The 27,511-nt window shown below is 36.5% G+C and overlaps 1 protein-coding gene across 2 annotated transcripts in view; it reads right to left on the minus strand.

Annotated features, from left to right (window-relative positions):
* The window catches only part of TSPAN7 (tetraspanin 7), a 102,300-nt gene extending 79,170 nt beyond the window's left edge, over positions 1–23,130 (minus strand). Inside the window, exon 1 of one of the 2 annotated variants that reach the window (XM_074300837.1) lies at positions 22,557–23,130. In XM_074300837.1, coding sequence (XP_074156938.1) covers positions 22,557–22,637 — 81 coding nt within the window. In that variant the 5' untranslated portion in view covers positions 22,638–23,130. The remainder of the gene's footprint in view (positions 1–22,556) is intronic. The other variant, XM_074300838.1, reaches the window with a different exon arrangement.
* Between the last annotated feature and the right edge of the window lie 4,381 nt (positions 23,131–27,511).

The following is a 27,511-nucleotide window of genomic DNA, read 5'->3' on the forward strand; positions in this document are numbered from 1 at the left end:
AGTATAGTTTGAGGTTAGTACTGCTAAGCCTTCTTCCTTCCCACTTTTTTCACTATCTCTTGAGACTCTTAACTTTTGGTTCTTCCAGCAAATGTCACTTTTATAGTTCTCTCAATGTATCTTTCATTTGTTTGATTGATATGGCATTGAAGAAATAAATTAATTTCATTTTTATCACATTGGTACAATTCATTATAAGCAATTAATATCTGTTTTTGAATCTATAAAAAATGATTTGTCGTTGTATTCATATAATTCTTTGTAACATGCCTTCCTGGCAGTTACAATTACTAGTCTACCCTATGCCCAACAGAGTACCTTTGACCACTGACCTTTGCAGTGTCAACTCTACCCGGCTCACCTCCTCTGAGGCCTTCAAAGGTCTCTGGCCACGATTTCTTGAATCTCTAGTTTAATAACCGGTAGCACACTCAAGAACAACCACGTGTAATCTTAAAAGCCTTTATTATACCTACTCACATAATGCCCTGACTTGTCAGCTCCCTAGTGAAAACCTGGTCTGAAGATCCACATGTTCACTACCAGACTTCTTACCTCTCTCGGCTATCCATCAGCTTGGCTTGGCCACCCAGGCTGGGGAGCCAGGTTAAAGAGCGCCAGGTTAAAGAGAGCGACTGCTGTCTGCAGTGGGCTTATAAAGGGCCTGTGAGGTCACATACACAGCCAACCAGCGAGAGAGCTGTCACCCATTATGAAGCTATCTCAATATGGATAGGATCCCACCCACAGGGCAGTCCTATATCCACAGAGATTACTTCTGGGCCACTCAAATCTCCCGTTGCACTGTGGCTGCCCATTTAAAGGGCCCTTCTCTTGTTTTGCAGGAACTGTATCCTTACAATTCTTGTGTCTTGGTAAGCAAATTTCTAATTTTTTTATCCATTCTATAGTTCTTTTGAATGGAATTTTTCTATCTCTTCCTGCTAGAGTAACTTGGACTTAAGTGGCTTTATTTTATATAAAGTTACTTTGCCAACATTATTGATTAAATTTATTTTATTGTCTAACGTTCTCTTTGTAGGCCATCACAGAGATAATATATCCTGAAGCTGAATGGGTAAAACAAAAGAAAGACCAAGCATTGTTGTGGGATGGAACTTTCCAGCAGTCCTCTGAAAAACTGTTGTTTCCTAAGAATCCATTTCCTAGAAATCAAGAAAAAAAAAAATCACCAACTCTTCCTTCTTTGTAGAGATAAGACTACAATGTCTCATATCTCATTGGATGTCAATGAGATGAGATAAATGTCTTTTATCATTGGATATAATTAATAGCAGACTTCTGCTCTGTGTTGATTGGTTTTGAAAAGGTTTTTTTTGACGCGGTTTTATTCATTATTATAAGGGACTTGGGTTGGGGGCTCTGAAGAAAAGTATAATGAAAATTATGTAATTTTTTAAAACAAAAGAGATAAAGTTTTAACATAACTTACCATACATCATATAAATTCCCACCAAATAGGAAATGTACTCATGGTATAGGGATAAAGATTGTACTTCTGATTTCATCACTATAGGGAAGTCCCTCTATAAAAATTAAAAAATTAATAAAATCAGGAAAAATAAAAATGAAATTAATTAATATTTTGTTTAAAGGAACGAGGCAGTAGGTCAATTAGTATCCATTTGGTAATTGTTTTATACCAAACACAAAAATGGGTATACAAAAAAGGGACAAAAAAAAGAGGCAAGTTTTGATTACAATCAAATAGGTGTGATAATGTGCCATTAACAGTGTAAAAATATACACAAGCTAAATGGGGAATGATCAAAGAAGGAAAGTACTAAGATTAAGGAGACCTGGAAAACAGTTCTTCAAAAAGTGGGGTTTAGCTGAAACTTAAAGGAAGATAGGGAAGCTAAGAGGTAGTGATGAAAAGTGAACATTCTAGGCATGGAGGCAGCCTCAGAAATGGAGAATTGTGCTACAGGAGCCCACTGTCACTGGATATGGTGTATCAGAGTGAATATTTTAGTATGATACCTAGATTACAAGCTTGGGTAATTGGAAAAATTACCACATTACCACTTAACACCTCATGGTGGAAGCCTCAAAAGTAACAGGGAAGCTAGAAAAGGAGAAGAGTTTGAGGGAAAAGATGAGTTCATTTTCTGATATGGTATGTCTAAGATGTTGATGGGACAACTGATTTGATCACAGACAAAAGAACAATATAAATGCTATACATGTACTAAATACTGTCATAAAGAATAGGTGCCCAAATTTTAAAAAGACAATTATAATACTTGTAGATTATACAATTCTTCTTCTAACTATAGACAAATATAACACAAAGAAAAACAAAGAACTCAACAAAAGTTGAAAGATTTATAGCTGAAAGCTACAGTATTTTTTGAATGATACCTCTACAAAAACAGACCATGACAATAAAGAAATCATAAGTAAACAAAAATAATAAATACTAAACTTTTCTTATAGCCCACAACAGAATTAACATAGTAGTTAGTGAAGAGAACACAAGTAAAAATATAAAAGGTATGCTAATATACTGAATAATGGGTGGGTCAAAGAACAACAACAACAAAAAAAAACAACTTGTACCTTTAACTCAGAAGGCAAGCTAAAATTCTGAGCTCAACTCAAGGACATAGAAAGGGCACGTGCTTTAGGCAGACTCAATTATAAAATTAATACAGCATAAAATCAGTTACATGGTAGAAATGAATACAGTAGAAACTTGAGGTAATATTAATTTGATCTTTTCACCCTTTTTCTCTAACTGCTTGGCTATCCTATCTTCCTATCCTACAATTGCTTGAGGACATCTTTTATTGTTCCTTGAAATTTCTCATTGTTTACACGGACTAACCCAGTGGTCTTCAAGCTTTTTAAATAGAGGACCAGTTCACTGTCCCTCAGACTGTTGGAGGGCCAGACTATAACAAAAACAAAAACTCACACTATATCTCTGCCCCTCAGCCCATTTGCCATAACCCTGCCGGCCACATAAATGGCCTCAACGGGCTGCATATGGCCTGCTGGCTTTAGTTTGAGAACCCCTGGACTAACCTGTTCACCTCCCACCAAAGGCCCTTTGGTTGTCCTCGGGGTGATACTTGCTTTTAATTAATCAGACAGGTGAGCCTAATCACGTGTTTTTATATATATGCAAAATTTGAATTTCCATCTTTTTTGCATATAATACATATGCCTGGAATGTAGACAAATATTTTCCTTTCTGTAATATTTAACATATGCTAATTGCAAAGTGCATATGCAGCAATCAAGGGAAAAAAAAAAAAAAAACATTTTCCTAACTGATATACAGATCAAAAAATCTCTTTGTCATACCATCACTTAAAATGTTAGCATTAAAAACTATGAGTCTTTTTTTCTTTTCCCCAAGGGAAAATTAAAATAATTAACAGAAGGTTCTTTGAAATTTCCAAAAGGTAATCTAGCTTACTTTCCCTCTCTTTCTCATGGGCCTGGCCTGTATCACTCTCCAGCTGTATGACTTGTCCTAGAAGCAATAGATCTCACAGTCATTTTTCAGTCCTGTCTAACTCATTGTGTGATGCCATAGTCTCCTTGAAGTCGTCCTACCTCAGTTATTCTGTCCCAAAACCCCAGGCTATGATCATTCCCTCTTAATGTTTGATAGGATAAAAGTCTTTATCCATTTTAGACATCATTAGAATATCAGGAGCCTCTCCAGTATCTCCCCCCATTATGTTATCCTAGGTTCCTTCCCGCATTAGGTCATCCCCATCCAGGTACTTCCCCTATTATGTCATTGTTCTTGTTACCCTATAAAAGAGTCTTTCATTTTGACATTCAGGGCTGGATATTTTGAGAGGAGAGATTGATCCAGCCAACTGATTTACTCTCCAATAAATTAATAATCAAATTGTTCTCTAATCTCTATCCTGTTTCAGTTTCTCATGCATTACATTTGTGTCCCATTTTCTTGGCAAAGATACTTTAGTAGTTTATCATTTCCTTCTTCAGTTCATTTTATAGATTTATAGGCAGATAGCATTCCTAAGGTCACACAACTACTAAGCATCTAAGGTCACATTTAAGCTCAGAAGATGAATCTTGGCTGACTCCAGACCTGGTACTTTATACACTGCACTACATAGCAACTCTAGGCAAGAGATACTTCACACTAAAAATAAAATGATTTGGATACAAAGTAATGAAAAGGAATACAAAATTCTATGCATAGAACTTCTTACTGTGGATTATAAGAGTGGGGTCATAACATTTAGAGCTAAAATATGTCCTAACTCTAAAATAGTTAACCTTAATTTTCAGTTTCCTCATCTGCAAAATGCTTAAGATGAAGCAATGCCAATCATCACACAGGTATTAGTTACATAACTAAGAAGCAAATCTAGGCCCCAATTCAAGTCTAATGCTCTGGCCTACACCCTGCAGCTACACAATGAATGACAAATCAAATTATGCTCCCTACAGCACAAATTATTATAGAAAATAAAATCCTGATAAAATCCTTTTAGCTAAGTGGTGAGCCTAATCACGTGTTTTTATATATATGCAAAATTTGAATTTCCATCTTTTTTGCATATAATACATATGCCTGGAATGTAGACAAATATTTTCCTTTCTGTAATATTTAACATATGCTAATTGCAAAGTGCATATGCAGCAATCAAGGGAAAAAAAAAAAAGTTTTCCTAACTGATATACAGATCAAAAAATATATTTTCTGAAGTAACTATAAATATTGCTCATCTTTCTTAAGGAAAATTATAGTAATTGCATTTTGTAAACCAAGAATCAGAAGACAAGGTCTGATAAAAGATTTGAGCTGTAAATTTATTATGCAAAAAATCTTCTAAAAGTATAAAACATTCAATCAGATTTGCTTATGTATTTTACAAATTACCTTTATTTTAAAAGGTATAATTGCATTAAATAATTTTGAATGCACTGACAATTTCAAACAATATTCCTAATACCACCTTACATAAAAAAATAGCTGGTAAGAATCAGCATCGCAATTACTTTCTATAACAATTGACTTTATCATGTTACCATAAATAATCAGACTTACTTACATTAGGTGTTCAAGGGCTTTACAATTTGAAATGTCATGGCCATCTTGTACCATCACACAATGTACCCATATGTTCAACATATACATTATATGGATATAGATACCCATAGCTATATATAAACATAATATGGTCTACTATTTACATATGTACAGGTAATTAATTATTTTCAGCTTCTGATTTTTCTCTTGCAACATTTTTGTATACAAATTAACATTTATAAATAGCTTAGAGGTTATAAAATATTTTTTTTCCAAATAACCCTCTGACTGTAAATCTTATTTATCTCCATTTTATTGATGAGGAAACTGAGGCTCAGCAAGGTTAAGTGACTTGCCCAAAATAACAGAGATAGTTTATTCTGAGACAAGATTTGAACCCTCAACGACTGCCTTCTATCCTAGCCTGGATATTTTTTGCTGTAAAGCTTACTAAGGTAACTCACTTAAGTTACCATGCTATTTATAGGGATAAAAGGACTGTAATTTTTATAATTAAGTCTTCATTTGCCTTGGGAAATCCTAATCACATAAGCAAACAATAAAGGATAAAAAAAAAAAAAAAGGAAGAAAAGCCTTATAATGAATTTTATAATTTTAAAAATAAAAATGTATATTCTTCTGAAGTTATTTTTAATTCAATACACTCCTCAATGATGTTGATTGTAAGGAATGTAGGGAATGATTTATATGAATGCTATGACCTCATGTAAAGGCATAGCAATTAGAATGTCAAATCTTTCTCCCCACGTGGGAGTCTTTTAATCTCTCTAAGCTTCAATTATTCCATTTATACAATATGGTAGAAAAGGGGGAATAGTTGCTGTCTTTAAGATGCTTTCCATTTCTAAAGTTCTATCTATAATCTGTTTTTAATGGAGGAACTTGACAGAAGATTCTATATTTCCAAAGAATTTCCCAATGAGTAAGACTTTGTGTCAGACAGAATCTGGATGATTTTGTCAAGGAGAAGAGTATAGGCAGAACACTCTGGAGGCCAGGGAAGCCAGCACAAAATAGAGACAGAAGAGAGCATTCATGAGCCTGGAAATGCAGTGTCCAGATGGATTAGCATATTCCTGAGACTCAGAGCAGGGGGGCTAAAGCAGTATACAATCCTCAAAAAGCAGTATACAATCCTCAAACTATGATTAAAAAACAAACAAAAAACAAAAACAAAAACAAAACCCTGTATGATTCACTCCTGTTCCAGAGAAAGATATTGCCAATATAGCTTTCCCCATTTGAGGCATGAATTGGAAACAAATCATTTTCCTGGACCACTCTGGTAGGAATAAGGGTGAGGGTGAACATGCAGGGTCACAAGATGTAGGGGCTCTTGCAGGCCATTAAGTGCAACCCTCTCATTTGACAGATTTAAAAAAAAAAAATCAAAACCTTCTCCAGATAGATCTTGAACCCAAGGCTCTGGCTATATTCATTACATCATGCTGCCTTTCAAAAATGATAGCAAAGGTAGGTGTGGTCCCTTGCAGTCTCTTCCAGGAAGGGAGTCTGGAGTTGGTAGATTCCTTAAATTCCAGAGTTCTGAGCTGTCACTAAGCTAAAGCAGATCAAGTATTTGCTACAATATGCAATATGGAAAGTCCCTAAGAGTTGGAGGCCATTAGGCTGCCTGGACTGGGAAAATGGACCAATGTCCAAAAATTGGAGCATGTTAAAAGTTTCTGGAATGATTAGCAGTGGATTGGCATTGTGAGTAATCTTCCAGTCTTTGAGAAATAGGAAGACCTAGTATCCAAAAGTAAACAAATAAATAGAATATAAGGATTAGATAGAGAGATATAGATAGGTAGGGGTGAGATAATAGAATGATAGATATTTAGACAGACAGATATTTGAGTTAGCTGAGATAATTAAAAATATAACTCCATATTGAATATTCATATGGATGTATAAAGAGTTGAATAAGTTGCAAATATAGTACTCAAGATTTATTTACTGACGAAGAAATGCAATCAGTTGATAATTATGCATCAAGAATAATGAAAATTAGGGACACATGAGTGTTTCCCTTATGTAGAATGCATTCATCATTTAGATAAATAAAATTCTCATGAAGAAGAAATACAATAATTCATTCTCATTATAACCAGACCTTAAATAACCTTTATTTACTCGTCTGCCAAATAAAAATAGTGTAAGGGAAGGAAGCTGGAAACTTCCTCTTCCCTCCAAATCAGATGGTGAAATAAGGATTTAATCACATATGGTGATTAATTTGTTGGTTTGCTTTTTTAAAAAGGGAGTGTAATACTAACTATATTTTCGCCTATATTCCTTTTTAGAGTATAGATCCCTCTCTCTAGAGAACTGAAAGACCAAAATTTGGATATGCATCTGTAAGAGCTAAGTCCAAGATGTAGTTCTAAGCTAGGAATGCAAGGTCAGGAAGACTTTGTGGGGCTTTGTGGAAGAAGGGGATTCCCCTCTTCCTCCACTGTCCATTGAGAAGTTGGAGACACTCCATCCAGCAATTCATCATGTCAAAAGATTCTGAGATAGTTCGAAAGATCAGAAACACTAACTCTAGAGAAACATGGATACAAAAAAAAAAAGCTGTCACTCATGGGAAAAAGTATCTTTGAGAAATGGGATTCCTTGATGGCAAAGAAAAGTTGGCTATAGACATTTCAAAGAAAACTATCCTTGACCTTCCAGATTCAGGCTGGGGAGAAGAGCAGACTTCATGAACCTGGCTATGCACTCTACACAGCAGAGATTATGGGCCTATGGGTAGCTTCCTAAAGACTCTTCTAAGGGGAGAAAATATTTCCAGGTCTTCACTATCATGAGTAATGAAGTGTTATATAAGGATATAACTTATATAACTTGTAAGTTATATAACTCTATATACGTTCCCTATATATCTGTTTCCTCATCATTATACTCTAATTGAGTCTGTTTTTCTCATGAGTTCTATGTATATTTTGGGGAGAGTTTGCCCCAAGTTTGGGGAGGTGGAGGGGAAACTACTATTACTATGCCACCTGATTCATTCCTTTCCTAAAAGTTAATTCGGTGTATTGGCTATTAATGGGATGAATGTCAGTAAGAGCTTATGAACTATAGTTTTAGAAGTCAAGCTTACACAGTAATGGCTAGAACTGAGAGTGATAGCTGCCCTGAGGGAAGTTACCCAGAAAAGATTATATGCAATTTTTCTTGATAAATATTATGATAACTGTATTTTCAGTAAGGACAAGGATCGGCACGTGAACATTACTGTCCTCAAAGAACTAAACAGAATGTGATAAAGTTTAAAAGGAAAAAGTTAGTTCAATTCAAACATCTGTTAAGTGCCTGTGATGTTTTAAGCAGTAAACTTCTTGAGGGCAATAAGGTAAAGAGCTTTTTTTCTTGGAAATGGCTGGAAAAAAGGAAGAAAGATATAGTATGATACTTTGAGGGGATGGTAGGATCTAATGAAGGATTTTTAAAGATGAGGGAGATATGGGCATGTTTGAGGGCAGTAATGAAGGAACAGATTAGAGAACAGGATAATTGAAGCTGTAATCTGGAAAGAAAGGGATAGAATAAGAAATCAAAGGTGCATGTAGACTGGGATGGATTTGACAAGAAAGACCATTTCATTGTCACAGATTGGAGAAAAGGAGAGTGCGGAAGGGGGAGATAAAAGAAAGAATACAGGACTTACACAGAATAGTCTGCTTTCTAAATAAATGGAATAGATTTTCAATAATATCCACAAATACATTAAAGTTATTGTGGTTCTGGTACTAGGATAGAGCAGAAGGGCATATAAATTAGGAAAATAAGTACCCCCTGTCACCTCAGAATTCTCTTTCTTTAGTAATCAGTACTTAGTAATCAGTAATTAGTAATGCATAAATTCATTGGTAAGAAGGAGGATTCTGGGAAGATGGCAGAGTAGGCCAGGAAATATCAAGCTCTGCATATTCCCCCCACAAACAGAACAGAAGATTCTATATTTCCAAAGAAGAATTTCCCATTAAGTAAGAATAATTGGACTACCTGAAAGTTCTGATCAAAAAAAGAACCTTGACATAATGCAAGAAATAATCCCAGAAAAATTGTCCTAGAGTGATAGAACATGAAAAGCAACCAAATCCATAGTGTTGTATAAATGTTAGCTATTATTATTATTCTGCCCTATAACATCTAAAACTGGGGGGAGGGTGTTGGTAAATACTCAACAATCAGAAATAAAACATACTTTCTAAAGTATAATTTGCATTATTAATATTTTCTCCATCACTTATTAGGTCTCAAGAATCAACAAAACAACATATTGAGTACTGATTTGTAATGTTTGTTTATTTCCAAGGTATAAATGCTCACTCTGAAAATTTAATAAGCAGTTCTAGTGAACCTGTTCAAGCTGGCTCCAGCATCCCCTTGCTTACAATAATTATTATTACTTTTGTTAAATTTGCCAATCTGATGGGCAAAACCTCAATTTATTTAATTTGAATTTTTCTAATTATTAATGATTTGGAGCATTTTTATGTTTTTGACTGTGATAGTTCCATTTTGTTCTGATTTTTCTTTTACAACATAATTAATGTAGAAATATGTTTAACATTATTATACATGAATAATCTGTATCAGATTACTTGCTGTCTTGGGGAGGGGGTTAGGCAAGGATGGAGGGGAAGAACTCAGAACTCAATCATTCGAAAATGAATGTTGAAAATTATCTTTAATTGGAAAAATAATACTATCAATTGGGAAAAATAAAATATTATCAGATTAAAAAAGAAAGAAAATAAATATCTTTTGATATGAAAAAACTAATACTATTAAATGGGAAAAGACAAAATAAAATATATTAGATAAAAAATAAAATAGATTAAAAAAGAAAACTGTCTGTTCATGTCTTTTGACTTGGCACTTGCTAAAAAAATTTTGAAGTGTCTATGTGTTGCTGAAAAGATTCTTTAACTGGTTCCCTTCTAATTTTAACTGCATTGGTTTTTTTTTTTTAAGTGTGAAAAAAATTTTGCATTTTTACATCATCAAAGTTTATTTTTTCTTCTGTGATCCTTTCTTGCTTGTTAAATCATGACTTCTTTCCTATCTATAACTGTGAAAGGCATTTTCTTCCTTCAGTCTCTATTTTGTTGATGATGTGTCCTTTTATATTTAAAAATAACATATCTAATCTCAGTATACTGAGTAAGAAATGTTGGTCTATACCTAATTTGTGCCAAAATACTTTCCAGTTTTCCAAGCAGTTTTTATCAAATAAGTAAGTCCTCAGTCTAGGGGTTGAGGTTTAAGGTCAATCAAGTCATTTTACACATGGAGAAACTGAGGAACAGAAAGGTTAAGGGATTTACCCAAGATTAAATAAATTTCTGGGGCAGGAATTGAATTCAGCTTTCCCTGTTTCCAAATCCAATTTTCTATCTTTGCCACCATGTGGCCTGCACCTTATGATACTTTAATCATTCTCTAGATCTTTCAAAGACCACTGACAGAAGCTTAATTGCATCTATAGGTTCTTTTATCATAGTAGGTGGGCTTTGTGTCTTGAATGCAATCGGAACAACTCTATTTTCTCTTGATGTTTTGTCTGGTTTCAATTCCTTGCTAAACATTTTGTTCCTGTCCTCCAGTCAAACACAATTTATTCTCATTAGCAGAGAAAACAAAAGCAATCCAGAGGCTGCCTCTTAGCGAAGCCTGTTGTCTTTGTCTCTTCCACCACTAAGCATCCGTGCTATACATTCCTGACAGTTTTCTTGTTCCCAGTATAGCTTAAAATTTTGTTTTGTCCCAAGTCTTCATCCCTTCATACATTTTGAGCCATATTTTTCTTCCTATGTGTCCATATTTATATTAATCACTAAATGAATTCTTTGTACATGGTGGTCATGCTTACAGAATGTGAACTCCTTAAGGACGAGGATGGTTTCATTTCCATCTTTGTACCCCCAGCATCTAACACAAGTGATACCTAGAAAACACTTAATCACAGCTTCTTGGTTAATCTTTCTCCCCATTTTCTATTTCTTGATATTTAAAAATCTGAAAAGATTGACAAGTCTCCCGTATATCTCCATTGATCTCTTTAGAAAGCTCTTTTGAATCATCAGAATCTTTGTGTTTTAAGAATTTAATTCTTAAATACTTTCTATCATCTTCATACCAACTTTTATAGGATTATAGATAATAGGAAATAACTCCCTGTTGTAAAATCTGCTTTCAAAAATTATGTTCAACATTAGTCTTATTTACTATCAATATAAAATAGAAAATTCCAACAGATACTTGGATAGTTAAAGATCCTAATTCATAGACAAATAGTCAAACACCCTCAACTATTTCCACCACTGATTCTAATCTAAAAGTTTTTCCAGGCATACTTAATTACTATGATTCGTAGATTTCTTTATATGACTATATATTAATGTATAATAACACTACCCCGTTTATCTATTCTATTCCTTTCCAATATGGTATGCCTTTCCACAGAAGAAGTAATATCTGCTATATAGGCTATGCTAGTTTTTTTTCCTTAAAAGGTACTAAAATTTTCCTTAAGATTTAATTGGCCTCATACCCTTTGATCCAGCAGTGTTTCTACTGGGTGTATATCCCAAAGAGTTCTTAAAGGAAAGAAAGGGACCCACATGTGCAAAAATGTTTGTGGCAGCCCTTTTTGGGTTTTTTTTTTTTTTTTTCATCTTTTCTTCTTTTTTCTTTTCTTTTTTTTTTTTTTTTGGTATTTATAATTTTTTCACAGTATTTATATATTATATATAAATATAAATATAGTATATATATATATTATATAGCATGAGTAATTTTTTTTAATAATATTATCCCTTGTATTCATTTTTCCAAATTATCCCCTCCCTCCCTCTACTCCCTCCCCTTGATGACAGGCAATCCCATACATTTTACATATGTTACAATATAACCTAGATACAATATATGTATGTAAATACCATTTTCTTGTTGCACATTAAGTATTAGATTCCGAAGGTATAAGTAACCTGGGCAGACAGACAGTAGTGCTAACAATTTACATTCACTTCCCAGTGTTCCTTCTCTGGGTGTAGTTATTTCTGTCCATCATTGATCAACTGGAAGTGGGTTGGATGTTCTTTATGTTGAAGATATCTACTTCCATCAGAATACATCTTCATACAACATTGAAGTGTACAGCGATCTTCTGGTTCTATTCATTTCACTCAGCATCAGTTGATGTAAGTCTCTCCAAGCCTCTCTGTATTCCTTCTGCTGGTCATTTCTTACAGAGCAATAATATTCCATAACATTCATATATCATAATTTACCCAACCATTCTCCAACTGACGGACATCCATTCATCTTCCAGTTTCTAGCCCCTACAAACATTTTGGCATATACAGGTCCCTTTCCGTATTTCTTTGGGATATAAGCCCAATACCAGCAATGCTGGATCAAAGGGTATGCACAGTTTGATAACTTTTTGGGCATAGGAGAAATTGCTCTCCAGAATGGCTGGATTCTTTCACAACTCCACCAACAATGTATTAGTGTCCCAGTTTTCCCACATCCCCTCCAATATTCATCATTATTTGTTCCTGTCATCTTAGCCAATCTGACAGGTGTGTAGTGGTATCTGAGAGTTGCCTTAATTTGCATTTCTCTGATCAGTAGTGATTTGCAACACTCTTTCATATTAGTGGATATAATTTCAATTTCATCATCAGAGAATTGTCTGTTCATATCCTTTGACCATTTATCAATTGGAGAATGGTTTGATTTCTTATAAATTAGGATCAATTCTCTATATATTTTGGAAATGAGACCTTTATCAGAACCTTTAACTTTAAAAATATTTTCCCAATTTGTTACTTCCCTTCTAATCTTGTTTGCACAGAAACTTTTTAGTTTGATGTACTCAAAATCTTCTATTTTGAGATCAATAATGATCTCTAGTTCTCCTCTGGTCATAAATTCCTTCCTCCTCCACAGGTCTGAGAGGTAGACTATTCTCTGTTCCTCTAATCTATTTATCTCATTCTTTATGCCTAAGTCATGGACCCATTTTGATCTTATCTTGGTATATGGTGTTAAGTGTGGATCCATATCTAATTTCTGGCAGCCCTTTTTGTAATGGCAAGGAACTGGAAATTGAGTGGATGCCCATCAGTTGAGTGGATAAGTGATGGTATATGGATATTATGGAAAATAAAAATTAAGAAATGATTACCAGGCTGATTTCGGAAAACCCTAAAAAGACTTGCATGAACTGATTCTGAATGAAGCAAGTAGTATACGGCCAACAAGAAGATTATATGATGATGAACTATGATGGACATGGCTCTTCTCAACAATGAGGTGATTCAAGGAAATTCCAACAGACTTGGGATGGAGAGAGCCTTTTCTGCATCCAGAGAGATAACTATAGAGAGACTAAATGTGAATCAAAGCATAGTCTATTCACCTTTGTTATTGTTTTTTGCTTGGTTTTTTTTAAACATGATTCTCCCCCCCCCCCGCTTTTGATCTGATTTTTCTTGTGCAACATGACAAATATAGAGGGAGGAAGAAAAATTTGGAACACTGAGTTTTGTAAAGATGAATGTTGAAAACAATCTTTGCATGTATTTGGAAAAATGAAAAGCTATTCAAATTGCATTTTTAAAGACTTACTTGGCCCATGAGTCTAAGGCTTGGGCCACTGATAGAGCAGAACATCCTAGGCAACCCATGTAGAAAAAGCCAGTTCATAAAAATGAATTGCACTCCCTTAAGATTTAACTGGTGCACTAGCATGGCCAACATGAAGACAAGAGGAAAGCTCTACTCACCATAATCAATGTTGTATCCTGGCTAAGTATCCTTTCTATGCTATGGCTAAGTAAGCTTCCTTTTATTAACTATTATTAACTAACAAACTATTAACTAATTAGAAATTATTATTAACTATTAAACATTAGACTATGAGTTTCTCATTTCATTCTAATGCAGAATTTGAACCACTAGAATGGCCTGAATCAGATCTAGATTACAACTTCCATGGAGGTATTTTAGTTATGAGTCTTATTCCAGCAAGTCTATGAGACTAAATTTGGCTTCTTGCTCAAATACATCTAGTTTACAATATTACCTATAATTTTGCATGTAGAAAGTTCATATGCTATAGGATGTATATTTACATGAATAGACCTCATCTTCTAAAACTTTAGATTTTTGGGTATATTAAACATAGCTTTATTTCTGTCTATACAGAGACACTCAAACTGGTGGGTTTATTATTTAGCAGAGTTTATTCTTTATTTTGCTGTATCATTATTTAGGTGATAGGATTTTCGTATTTCATCTATTGTTTCTTTTGTACTCACTAGCATAGGGAGTTAGGGAAGGAATTTCATAAATGAAATACAACATGAAAAAGGGTATCAAGGCCATGTGTGTTCCCCAGGGGTATTCAGGGCCCTACAGGGCCAGAGAATAAGTTTCCATCACCATGTGTTCCCCAGGCATGTGGCCTTTCTATCCTTTCTTCCTATGTGTGGGCTCCCCATTTCACTAACATTACATATATCTGTGCATTAGTGTGAAACAGGCTAAGAGGCATGAATGTTTGTAGCCTGCTCTTACTCATCAAATGCTTTTGAGCTAACTGTGACTTCTAACTAACTATTAAAGATGTGTACCAATGATGATAATTTTAGGAATTTGGGCCCATAGAGTATCTTGAATCTAGGAATAATTATCCCCCTGGAAATCCAACCTACCAGTTTGGGTCCAGGGCTGGGAAAGTAGCCCAGAGAGTGTTCTTCACTGATAATACTTTAAATTTTACAAAATGGTTTCTACCACAACCACCATGTAAGGCAGTATTTTTGTCCCTATTTTTTTTTAAGAAAAAAGGAAACTGAGGCTTAGAGATTAATCAACTTGCTCATGATCATATATCTAATCTACTTTAAAATGTATAACTTTAATTAAGAATAATCATAGGAACCTATAATTCCAGATTACAAGATGGTTGGGACTGGGAAATCTCTTGAGTTTAGCAATTATGAGCTACAGCAGGCAGCAGCTGCTGATCAGCCAAACTAAGTTTGGTACTCAATACAGTGGTCTGTGTAAAACCAGGCATGAGGGTGAGGGTGAGGGTGAGAGGTACCAGTTTTCTAAGAAGGGATAAACAGCCCAATTTAAAAACTGAGCAGGCCAAAGCTCCATTTCAGTAGTGGTATTGTTATTTCTGCACTTCCAGTCTGGGCAAGATAGAAAGATTGGGGGGGGAGGTAGAGGGGCAATCCAATACTGAGCAATACCCCATTTTCTGCTTCTCATCCCCAAATTCAAATAATTTATAGTTAAATATGAGTCAAAAGTTCATTAGTTTTCCTGATCACATCCAACAAAACCCAAAAGTCTCCAACTTAAATCCTTCTAGATTGGGAATCCACATCTCTTTGGCAGGAGGTTTTAACATCAAAGTAGTTATCCCTGGTTGCTATAATCCTAGCAATCTAGGTCAGTTTATTCTAAAATATTTACTGAGAATTCCAAAGTGATCTCAGATCTTGAAAGAGATCACTTCTGTTTTGAAATCATGCTTATTAGCACAGTGCTAAGTGTGAATATAGGTGGTCAGTTTGCTAAACTGAACGTGGCTACAATATAAATGCTGAAATAAATATTTTTTTCCCCCTCAAGGCTGGGGTTAAGTGACTTGCCCAGGGTCACACAGCTAGGAAGTGTTAAGTGTCTGAGACCACATTTGAACTCGGGTCCTCTTGAATTCAGGGCTGGTGCTCTATCCACTGTGCCACCTAGCTGCCCCCTGAAATAAATATTCTAATGATAAAAATATATAAGCATATAGAATGATCAGGCAAATGCTTTGCATTATTTTGATGGCATGAAACAGAATCTCAGTGTCAAAAATGAGATGGTCAAACACTTGCTATACTACAATTTCAGCAAAAATAGCACTCAAACCACAGAGAGACAGGAAGAATGACACCTCATATGGCCAGGACAAGCCATCTTGTAAAGGTTGCCATATGGAATAAACATAAATAGGAGCAAAAACAATTTATGCACACATCCTTCAGCTGCTTTTTCTTCCTCAACATAATTAGCATGATACACTTACTAGCTCAACCCAGATATCATGTTTTTAAGACACTTTGATCTGAATTTTTCAGTAGTGCTGCATGCTGAAAGAAAACCATTCACCTCCATTTGCTATTCAGAATAAATCAAAGTCAATCAGATATTTTCTTGCATTGAAAGTTAGCAAAAAAAAAAAAAAAAAGGAATTTTTAAAGTTAGTATCAACATAGTAATTACCTCCACTCTGTATTGATGCTGAGCTTATCTTTTTAAAAAATAAAAACACAACAGTTTATACTCATTCATTCTTAAAATACCAGGGTTAAAAGGATTCTGGTATTACTAGCTCCATTTTTTTAAAACAGGACAGCTAAGGCTAGCTTATAAGCAGATCATAAAAGTTCTGAATCACCTAAATATGGTTCTTCTTAGAAGTCTAGTTTTTTCTGACCAACAAACAGTTAAGTATTTACTCCATGGGGATTAGACAATTCCAATTTTTTTAAAGGAATTCTACTGATTAATGCTAATATTAAGAACTTTTATTTATGAAGTTCTTTACAATTTGCAAAGTTCTTTTTTCAAAATAATATTGCGAGATACACAGTATACATATTATATCTATTTTAGAGCAAAATCTAAGTCTTAATAAGACAAAGTAACTTGCCCAAGTCATATTAGAGATGCTAACTCTCCTATATGCAATAATTTTTGTCTAGACCATTTTATCTACACTGCTTTTCTCATGCATATTTTCTTCTTGTGAATTCAAAGGTCTATGAAGAAAATCACTGGTTTTCTAAATAGCACATCAGCATTTAAATAATTTTTACTCAATCTAGACAAGAAAGTGAGAATATTTTTACATCTGTCACTGAGCAATACCCCATCTTCTTCTTCTCATCCCCAAATTCAAATAACTTATAGCTAAATATGAGTCAAAAGCTCATCAGTTCACAACTTCTATGGTCACACCCAACAAAACCCAAAGGTCTCCAATTTAAATCCTTTTATATTGGGAGTCCACATCTCTTTTTTATAACACTACCATCAACTTAAGGTCAAGACTAATCTTGTGGTTTAACCAGGCCTGTTATAGTTTCTCTTGAATTCTGAGCTCTTTCTGAACTGCTTAGTTAAAACTCAGAATAGAACCATCTTATCTCTAGAAAATTTCTCTAACACCAGAATTCTGTTTTTTTCACATTCTACAGATTGAATGCTTCTTATCAGAAGCACAGATCCAATGACAAAAAGTTAAAGTTTTTTTGAAGTTATTTTTTGAAAAATAAAAAGTTTTATCTCCTAATATATTCAGGTTTTTAGTGACATAAAGATAGGGGGAAAAAACAACAAAAATATCTCTCATGAAAGAGAGGACAACAAAAATCAAAGTTTTAAAAGCAGCAGAGATAAAAATTTCTGGTAAATTATATATAAATAAAATACAAACATAACATTTTGAGCCAGAAAGAAACAAAAATAGGGATGTACAAGTGAAGGCAGCAAGATTTTATGTATCAATTTTCCAATTAAGTTTAAATTTTGTTTTTAAAATTGGATCTTCCAAAAAGATTCTTCTTAAGTGAAAGATGAGTTTGAGATATTATACTCTGAATTTAATGACTATTCTCATTAAAAAAAAAAAGTTGGTTTAGGAAAAATCAACCCCAATATGTCTAGATATGGTTAATTTTGCTTTAAAAAATTGACCTTAAAAATAAAACTTTTCAGGGGCAGCTACATGGCACAGTAAACAGAGTACCAGCCCTGGAATCAGGAGAATCTGAGTTCAAATCAGACCTCAGACACTTAACACTTATGAGCTATGAGACCCAGGGCAAGTCACTTAAGCCCAATTGCCTGGCAGAAAAATAAAATAAGCCTTTGTTTTTAAGTAATTTTTAATTCGAATTCCTAACAAAATTCTTAAAATACAAAAATTTATTCTGGGAAATTTATAATCCTCTCTTTTGAAAAGTTGGAATTTAGAGGTTTTCCCCTAAAAATTAGAACAAGTTATTTTCAAAAGAATAGTTTACTCAGTACTTTATGTGAAGATTTCTATAAAACTCTTTGGATACCTCAATCTGTTTATTTTATCATTAATTTAATTAGTGTTATTACTAAATTTTAGGATTGAAAACCCTCCAAAAAGTGATCTAGTCTATCCTTCTTCCCCAAACTCCTAGCAGTATCACCTTCAAGTCACCTCAACCATATTAAAATTTATTTTTAAAAACTATTCTGACTCTAAAGGATTTGGAATAAACCAGGAGAAGCACTTATGCTAAACAGACCACTTGAGTCTATAAAAACAAGCCATTTGTTAGTGTGTAAATATAAGATATTATTAGAATGTTTTTTCCTCAAATGTAAACATCAACACAAAAACATACAAATAAATGGTACCACAGAAAAGAGCACTGGCTTTGGATTTGAGATTAATTCAAATCCCAGCTCTACTCAATGCTCTGAGTTTTTCTTCATTTGAAAAGTAAGGGGTCTAATCTATTTCAATTGCCCTTGAGTTCCCTTCCAGCTCTAGAGATATTACCCTAAGTTAAATGAAGCATTAGCTTAAAAAGCATTTAAGAAGATATTTAAACTGAAAGACCATTATCACTATTTAACGTGTCTTCAAGGGCCCAAATATCATACAAGAAGCTCTTGTATACCCTTGTTCTTAAAAATCATTCATACCATCTAAGAGAATAAATGTTTACCACCTTGTTGCTAATAAGGCAGAGTAACAGCACAGAATTCTGATGGCATTGATCTAGATTTAAGTCACATAGAAGAGAAGTTGAAAGAAAGACAAATTATCACTGATAGAAAACTAGCCTTAAGAAAATCACAAGTCAATTACGGAACTACAACTTAATTTTGGAATTACAAAAGTTAAGCAAATCAACATACACAGTACAAAACACAAATGTTTCACCTTTTTACACTCTAGGCAGATCTAGTTCCTGCTTCATTTGACACCCATGATTAAAGAGTATGTTGTATTTGTACACTGTGATTCCAGAACTAAGTTACTTTTTAGCCAGGATCTAGATCTGGTACCACTTCCCAAGAATAATGCAAAGTAGGAAATAAAGGGGACAAAGAAGAGATCAAAAGGCTCTTTGAAACTCGGGGAAGATAATGCTTGCAAACTTGAGGAATCAGAAAATCTTGTATGAGAGGGGCACCTGAGCTGAACCTTGAAAAAAGAGGCTTTTGAAAAGCAATACCACTTTAAGCAAGTGTTTTCTTAAATTTTTCCAGAAATTAAAAAAATATAACTATAGTAACTGACTTGAGAGAAAGCAGAAGGCTAAATTTTGCTCAGATCCAAAACCCCAAAGAAATGAAACAGTGGACTCACCTCTCCCAGACCTCCTACACAGCCTGGCACTATAAATATGCCAGATGCAGACAGCAGGTGGCCAATCAGTGAAGAAAAATCTGTTGAAGACTTGGTACACTGAAAGCTTATCATTTGGGATAGTAGGAGAGAGGCTACCCTGAATAATTTCCAAATTGATCTCAATTTCCCCAATACCACTGAGAGACACTAAATTATTTTAAGTTTAAGATAATTATTTGATCAAAACATTCTCAAACTTCACAAAGATATAATCCTTAACCAATCTTCTCATCACATTCCTCTAGAAAAATACACAAACTCTAAAACACGGTTTATTAATTTTCTAATATATCTATTTAATCAAAACAAACCTTTCCATAAAAATTTCAAATCAACAAAATTATGTAAAGCCCCACCATTTACTGAAAATATTCTGGGAAAAAAAAAACACCATTAGCAAAATGTGAATGTTAAAGGACAATCTTTTTACATAGAAATATAAGAAATAATAATAATTTAGTTTAAAATGACTTTTAATTGTTTTTAGAGAGCTTAAAGTATTTAAATCAAGTTCCTAATATCTTTTGTTGTGGCTATAGAATATTGTCATTCTTGATTAAAATATCTTAAAAATCTTTTAGAATTATGCTTAAAATGGTATTTGCCAAGATTACACAACATTAATTGCCATAAAATTGAAAGTAAAAAGGGAGTAAAGATTTGGAGCCAAAAAGGAAAGGAAAAGAATTGTGGGGAGGAAAGTAAAAGACAGTAAAACTCATATAGTGATGCGGATATCTTCATTAACAATAATATCTTTTCATCAATTCCATTTTTCCTGGAAGTAAAAATAGTCACCTAAATCAATTACATCAGATCCAAATCTGAAAACAAAGCATACTTGAGAAAAGGAAGGAATTTTACTAATTTTTTTAATTAATGAAAAGCAGATCAAGGAAATGGTTGATATGAAATTAAAACATTTCCAGCAACTAAATAAAATTACACTACTATGACCTACACAACTATCAAATATAGTCTAACATATGGTTTTAGGTTCAAATAAAACTTGTGTTTTGCTCATCTTCCTAAGCCAATTAAGGACTTCCGATGCCTTGCCATCAGCTGAGACATTAGTTTTTGCTATCTACATAGCACTAAAAGGGTGCTGGGACGCTCGTGTGTGTCATATACCTAAGGAATGAGAAGTTACCGTTCTAGAAAGAATTGTGATTCCTGGGCAGCCTGAATGTTTGGGGTTTATTTGTTTGTTTAATCACAACATATCCTCTTTCTCCTCTCCATAAATCACGAATTATTTTTTGCAGCCATTACAATCGAATTGCTTCATTCGGAACTGAGCTGTCAGATATATCTTTAAGTACTAAGTCACTAACCAAAATTAGGGCAAATGGGAGTGGGGGTGGGTGGGAAGGTTTCGAATGTTGGCTGAGCAAATCAAAGCCAATATTGGCTGGCTTTTTTTTTTTTTTTTTTGGCCGTCTCGATTTACAAGATGACTGACTGGAAGAGTAAATGGCCCAGATCACAGCAAGGAAAAGGTCGGGTTACATCTACACCCATTGATGAAACGCTGGGCTTTCACATTATTAGGTTCAGTAGCAGAGCCAATAAGGAATGTGAAATCTTTAAATCCATTTCAGGGTATATACTCTCTCGACATCCCCCCTCCCCCTAAAAAAAAAAAAAAAAAAAGGAACCTCATTGCAAAGTCATCTCTGCACCTGTCACATGAACAGAATGGAATGGAATAAGACATAAGCTCTAACCACCAGAGCCTTCTCTCCTTGATCCCCCTCCCCAATCAGTAATAAGTCTCGGAGGAGGCGCACCTTCCAAACGGCAGCCCATACCCCCAGCAGCCAGGCCGAGTTGGTGGATGACGTCACCTTTCTGCATTAAACCCTAAAGCCCGGTGACTCGGAATGGAAGGGGTGGATTACCCCCGCGACAATCCGAGCGGAGAGAAGAGGCTACCACTGCGGTCAGCTGGCTGGGGAAGCAAGATTTATAACCAAAAAGGAAGGGAAAGGACGGCGAGTGAGGGTGGGAGAGATCTGCTCTGTGCCTCACAGGAGGGGTGGGAGGGATGGGGATGGGAGGCGGTCTGTGGACTGCGACTGTTTAGAATCACGCAGGATGTTCGACGTGCACCTGCAAACGTTTCTTGGAAAAACCTTAAATCCCCTCACCGAATGACCCTTGCTTGCCAGGACCTCAGGTGGGCTCCCGCTGGTTATCCCACCGTAGATTCTGGGCTCCCCCCCACAGCCCCTTCGGCTCCCTGTGCCCCTGTCTCCCACCCGTGGGTCCCGGGAGGATCGAGAATACTCGAGAATAGCCAGGCCGGGGGTCCTCTCAGAGGAGAGCTTCTTTAAGGGGCCAGGGGGAGCCTGCGGCTCACAGGTTCAGTAGGAGCAAACGCAGAGGCGGAGACGTGGGTGGGTGTCAAGTAGGGAAGGGGAATAAAATCGAACCTCGCAACTTTTCTGCAGGGGCGTCCATCTCATCCTGCTAATCTCCCTCCCTGTCCCCCCACCCCCCCGCAAAAAAAAAAAAAAAAAAGGCAGTAAGAAAGCTGGGAAAAAGCAGAGACCTAAAAGACTGCACCACTTCCCCTCCTCTCCTGCTCCGACCACCCCCGGCAATATCGGGACACTGGACAAGGCGGGCATCCAAGATGCTGCTGCTGCAGAAACGCCAGCAGACGACCCAAATGCCACGCACCACCTCCCCCCGCTCCGCGCGCGCCGGGGCTGGCGCGGGCGCTGGGGCTGGGGCTGGCGCAGCCACCCCAGCCGAGGCGGCTGCTGCAAGCTTAGCTGCAAGCTGCCCCCTCCCCCCGGTGCAACAGAAGCAGCAGCAGCCCCCGCGCGGAGCGCACCGTTATCCACCCCCCCCCCGGGGCATCTGTCCTCATCTCCGAGCCCCACACAGACTGACCGACGGACAGCGGGGGCAAGCCAGTCATCACCTCACGCCCTCCCCTTTCCCCTCTCCTTGAGCCTGAGTGAGGGGCGCGGCGGAGGTACTCACCCAGAAAACGAAGGAGTAGATGATAAGGAGGGTTTTGAGACAGGTTATCACGGGTTTGGTCTCCATTCTCCTCGATGCCATACTACAGAAGCTCGGGCAGCGGCTGGGCGGGCGGGAGGAGGGGAGGTGGGTGGATGGGGGTGGGAGCGAGAGAGCGAGCGCGAGAGCGCGTGGGGGGTGCGCGCGCGCGCGCCGGGGGACGTGGGAGAGAGAAGTACAAGGGCGAGAAAGAGCGCGTTTGTATTGTGTGCGCACGCGCGCACGCGGCGGAGGAAAGGAGGGAGGAGCGCGGCTGCGGGCGCGAGCTCGGTGCTGCCTTCGCTGCTCCTTGGCTCCTTGTTGCCTGACTCCTGCTTTTTTCCTACTCGCTGAAGCGCCAAAGTGGCGGGCGCTTACTCTCTGCTCTGTGCAGCCAAAGCCATATCACTTTTCTGGGACCCGGCGGCGGCGGCCGGGGCAGCTGATGCCAGGCGAGAAGCTGGCCCCTTCCCCAAAATTATTCTCTCCACCTAAGAGCAAAACATCCCAGATAAACACAACCCACCGATCCTTCTGCGGCTACTGAGCATGCGCAGTTGGCTCGTTAGGAATCCGAGCACCTGTACTGGAGCTTCTGCGTGAACAGGTGCGGGCGGGGTGGAACGAGCGCGGGGCTCAAGCCCAGTTGCGGGCGGGTTTTGGCCTGGCCGTGCAGGGGTCTGCGTTTAGGGCATTGCCAATGTCTTTTGGATGGGCTGAGCAGCTGGCACAGGATGGGGTCAGAGACATATCCTAGATTTCTGCAAACACACGCGTGTCCTGCGCGACACTTCTTCCACTGATTCTCCCAGAAGCCCGGGCAAATGAGAGGAATGACGCTAAGCAGGTCTGGGGGAAACAGGTGGAGAGGGAGCCCTCGGGAGGAAACGCAGTTCTCCCTCTGCAGCACTAGAATAATAATGGTAATATAATGATCATTTTAGAGAACCAAGGAGTTTGGAATAAATGTCACCCTGGGTCTTTTCCTGCTCACGCATCAAGTCCTCTCTATCACAGTGTCTCTCCAGGCTGTGATCATAACAGCTGGCATTCATACGACACTTTAAGGCTTGCAAAATGCATCTTATCCGCTCTTTAAAGGACCCTGTAATGGAGGTACTGCAGGAACCTCACAAATGAAGAAACATACTCCGAGAGGCTGTCACTCACCCGTAGTTGCACATTTAATGTATCTGTGCGGCTTCTCTGGAAGCCCAAGCTTGTTGTTCAGTCACTAAAGCAACAAGAAAAATATTCAGGAAAATCTGTGTGAAGGCACCGAGCGACACATGTAAGACACCATTTTGTATCAGGAAGTAATGAGAAATCTTGCCTGGGTATGAACCTGACCTGTCCAGATGAGACATTTTTCTTAACCGCTATGCACACAGAGAATATACTCTATAGATTGTTCTAAGCGCATGAAGGAAGGGACAGAATTCATCTTTCCCTAAATAGGAATTAACCCTTGCGGAAGCATTTTCAGGTCCTCACACTCAAGTGTGAATTATATTAATAATCTCCTTCATGAAGCTAGCTGGGAGTAAAAATAGAATGAACAAGCCGTGGAAAAGCCTGCCGCAGTCTGTTGTGGTGGTGGTAGTTATTATGGGTTATTTATCGCCGAATTAGATGCAGTCTCTGCCTGGTGAAATCATCCTATAAACAGAGCCGGGGAAGAGTCATGTGAAGAAAATGGAAGGTTGTTTGAGGCAAAGGTGAATCATGATTAAAACGACACTGTTTCTCATCAACTAAAGCAGAACTGAGGGAACAAACAAGAGCAAAAGGATAAGCGAATCCTGCATCTCTCCTTTCTCTCAAGCCAGGGTGGATGCCAGAGTTAATACAGTAGCTTCATGAAAGAGCTCTTTTCTAATTACTAGAATGAGCCTTATGTTGTAGTGGGTTAATAAGAATGAAAAATCAAGATCTATTGGATTCCCTTTATCAAAAAAATAAATAAACACTTATGTGTGTGCAAGGCAGACATACAGAGAAAAACATACAGGAGACTCAAAGATTTAAAGTGAAAACAGGATGGAACAGACTTTGCCAATGCTCCAACCCTAAATGGAAACTCAAAATGAGAAACAAAGCAGCATGGCATCCAGAAGACTTATTATAAACGGCCATCAGAAGGGCATAGTGTGCAGAAAATGACCGGATGGATCTACTTTATAGTGTCCCCCTCAGGTCACCTCTGGAGGATTGCATTCAATTCTGGGAACCACAATTTAGGAATTTATGGACAAGAAAGTGACTAAGGTGATAAAAGGCCTCAAAATTATGCTAGATGAGAAGAAAAAAATCAAGGAGGATGCTCCTGGAGATTAGAAAACCTAGTAGATCAGTGATAACCATCTTCAAATATTTAGGGAAGAAAGATTAAACTTATTGTATTTGTCCTCAAAGGACAGAACTAGATTCAAGCTGCAGAGATTTGTATGTGGATTCAGTGTAAGGAAAATTTTCTTAACAATTAGAGTCATCCCAAAATAAGGTGCCTCATTTTTTTTTTTTTTTGAGAGAAGGCAATGTTTGACCTGTTATATAATCAATATGGTAAACTCCTTACATCAATTTAGATAGACAACTTGTCATCTTAGAGAGTTTTCTGATGCATTATAAAGTTAAATGACTTGCCCATATTCCCACAAGTCAGATTACATGCAAAATGCAAAAATCACAGGTAGAATCTGAACTCAGATCATTCTGAGGCCAAGTTCTCTAAAAAAATCTGGGGCCCATGGACTTATACACACATACATACACATGTATGTATGCATGTATATATTTCAATGTAATTTCATTTGTAATCCTATATATTTTTGGTTTTGTTCATTTTAAAACATTCTGAGAAGGGCTTATATGCTTCATCAGTCTGCCAGGAGGACTTGTGGCACATACCAAAAAAAGGGCTATAAATGCCTGAACTAAATAAATCATTTGCCTCAGATGCCCAAAAGTAGAATGAAAATGATTATATGTATACGGAAAAAAAGCTGCTCTGTCCAACCTCACAAGATTGATGTGAGGATCAAATGAGATAAAATCTATGATAGATTATATATACAATTACTATGACAGTTACTATAAAACTAAGATGTGGTTTTCATTTTAGAAATATTTTTACCTGAAACATTCAAAAGTTTTAGTTTTGCTCTTGAAAGACATAAATATTCCGGTATCTGAAATATTTGGATAACAAAAACATTCCCAAAAGCCTTAGGTTTTTGTATATGAAGATGTAAATATACATTGTATTGTGTTGGAGCCAACTCTAACTGGCTTTTGAGGGTTGATTGTTATATTTTCATTATGAGCATTTCCACCTCAGAAATTGGCAAACATTATATATCAGAGCTTTATATCGTTTTGTTGATTGTCTAGATTTAAGAACATGATGTAGAAAATATCAACAATGCCAATTAAATGTAAAAATGTCATCACCCTCCCAGAGGTAAATATTTACCAGCATAATCTTCATATGCACATAATATTATATATCCACACACATATATTAATTTATGAGCTTTTAAAAAGTTATAGTGTTTTTTACATTAATAACTTTTTAATATCTCAATCTTCTAAGGAGGCAGTGGGGAGAACAGCAATTTTTGCTGGTCAGGCATATGATAGACTTATGAAGAAACTTCAATATTTTCCTTTTAAAATATATACCAGCATGTCCTTGAAGGGACACGAGTTTTCCAAAGTTCTGTTTTTTTCATTCTTGCCCCTTCATCCTTCTTAAGAAGTTATAACAAATTTAGGTGAAAAAAATAAACCTTTTCTTATGTATATTCCCTTGAAATTATTCCATCATCCTTTAGTCTGTTACTGATAATTTAATGTTCATGTATTCACTTGGCTAATTTTTATAAGTGGTCCTTTTCAGATTGCATGCAAAATGCAGACTCTCTTCTGGCATTCAGTGAACATCACTATTTGTTATCCTGACATCTTTTCTCAAAAACAAAAAGACAAGTCTGTCCTGTCTGTGATTTCCTTATAGCGGGTTTGTCAACTAATCGACTTTCCCAATACTCCACGATTGCATTACATCATCTAAAGTGAAGCTTAAAGCACTTCTTCTGTCTGCTGTCCTTTCAATTATTCTAAAACTCTTCAGCATAGCAGCTGTTGAAGCATCCTGCTGACATTTATCCCTTGTACATGTCCAGCTCTAGAAAATACATTAACAGGGACATGAATATTCATTAAGTAGGAATTTTTAATTCAAATTTGATGGTACTTTATTACATTCACTGCAGCACCTGTTATATCTGCTATATTCACTACATAAAGAGATGGAGATTTGGCTTAAAAGAAGTCAATGAAGGAGACTGACACTGCCAATCACCCAGCCTCTGTGCACTATGTCAAAGCATGGTGTTAGTGTCTGGCAGATAAACATATGTATACAATGATGGCAGAGCTAGGGCTAGGTTTTGGTTGTGTTCATCTGTTCATTTCTGGAATTATTTTTGGTTGTGCTTATCTAATAAATTTGTGCATAAAAAATATGATTATTAGACCTTGTACCTGTATTGTTACAATGAAATGTACATCATGTATTAAAATGTGCCAAGACTACAGATCTAGTTTCACTTAAATACATGAGAAAGTTGTCCCTTTTAGAGCAAAAGTTAGAGACTAAGACAAAGTGCAAAGTTGAACTACAGTGAACTGAGGCTAGGAAATGAGTAACTTTAGAGACTAGATATCATGATGGGGCAACACCACAAGCAAATTAGGAGAGCAAGGGATAGTTTACTTATCAGATCTTTGGAGAAGGGAGGAAATTATGATCAATGAAGAACTAGAGAACATTATGAAATGCAAAATAGATAACTTTGATTACGTTAAATTAAAACGGTTTTGCACAAAGAAAACCAACACAAACAAGTTTAAAAGGGAAGTACAAAGCTGAG

This window comes from Sminthopsis crassicaudata, chromosome 3 (assembly GCF_048593235.1).
Source record: "Sminthopsis crassicaudata isolate SCR6 chromosome 3, ASM4859323v1, whole genome shotgun sequence".
Classification (NCBI taxonomy): Eukaryota; Metazoa; Chordata; class Mammalia; order Dasyuromorphia; family Dasyuridae; genus Sminthopsis; species Sminthopsis crassicaudata.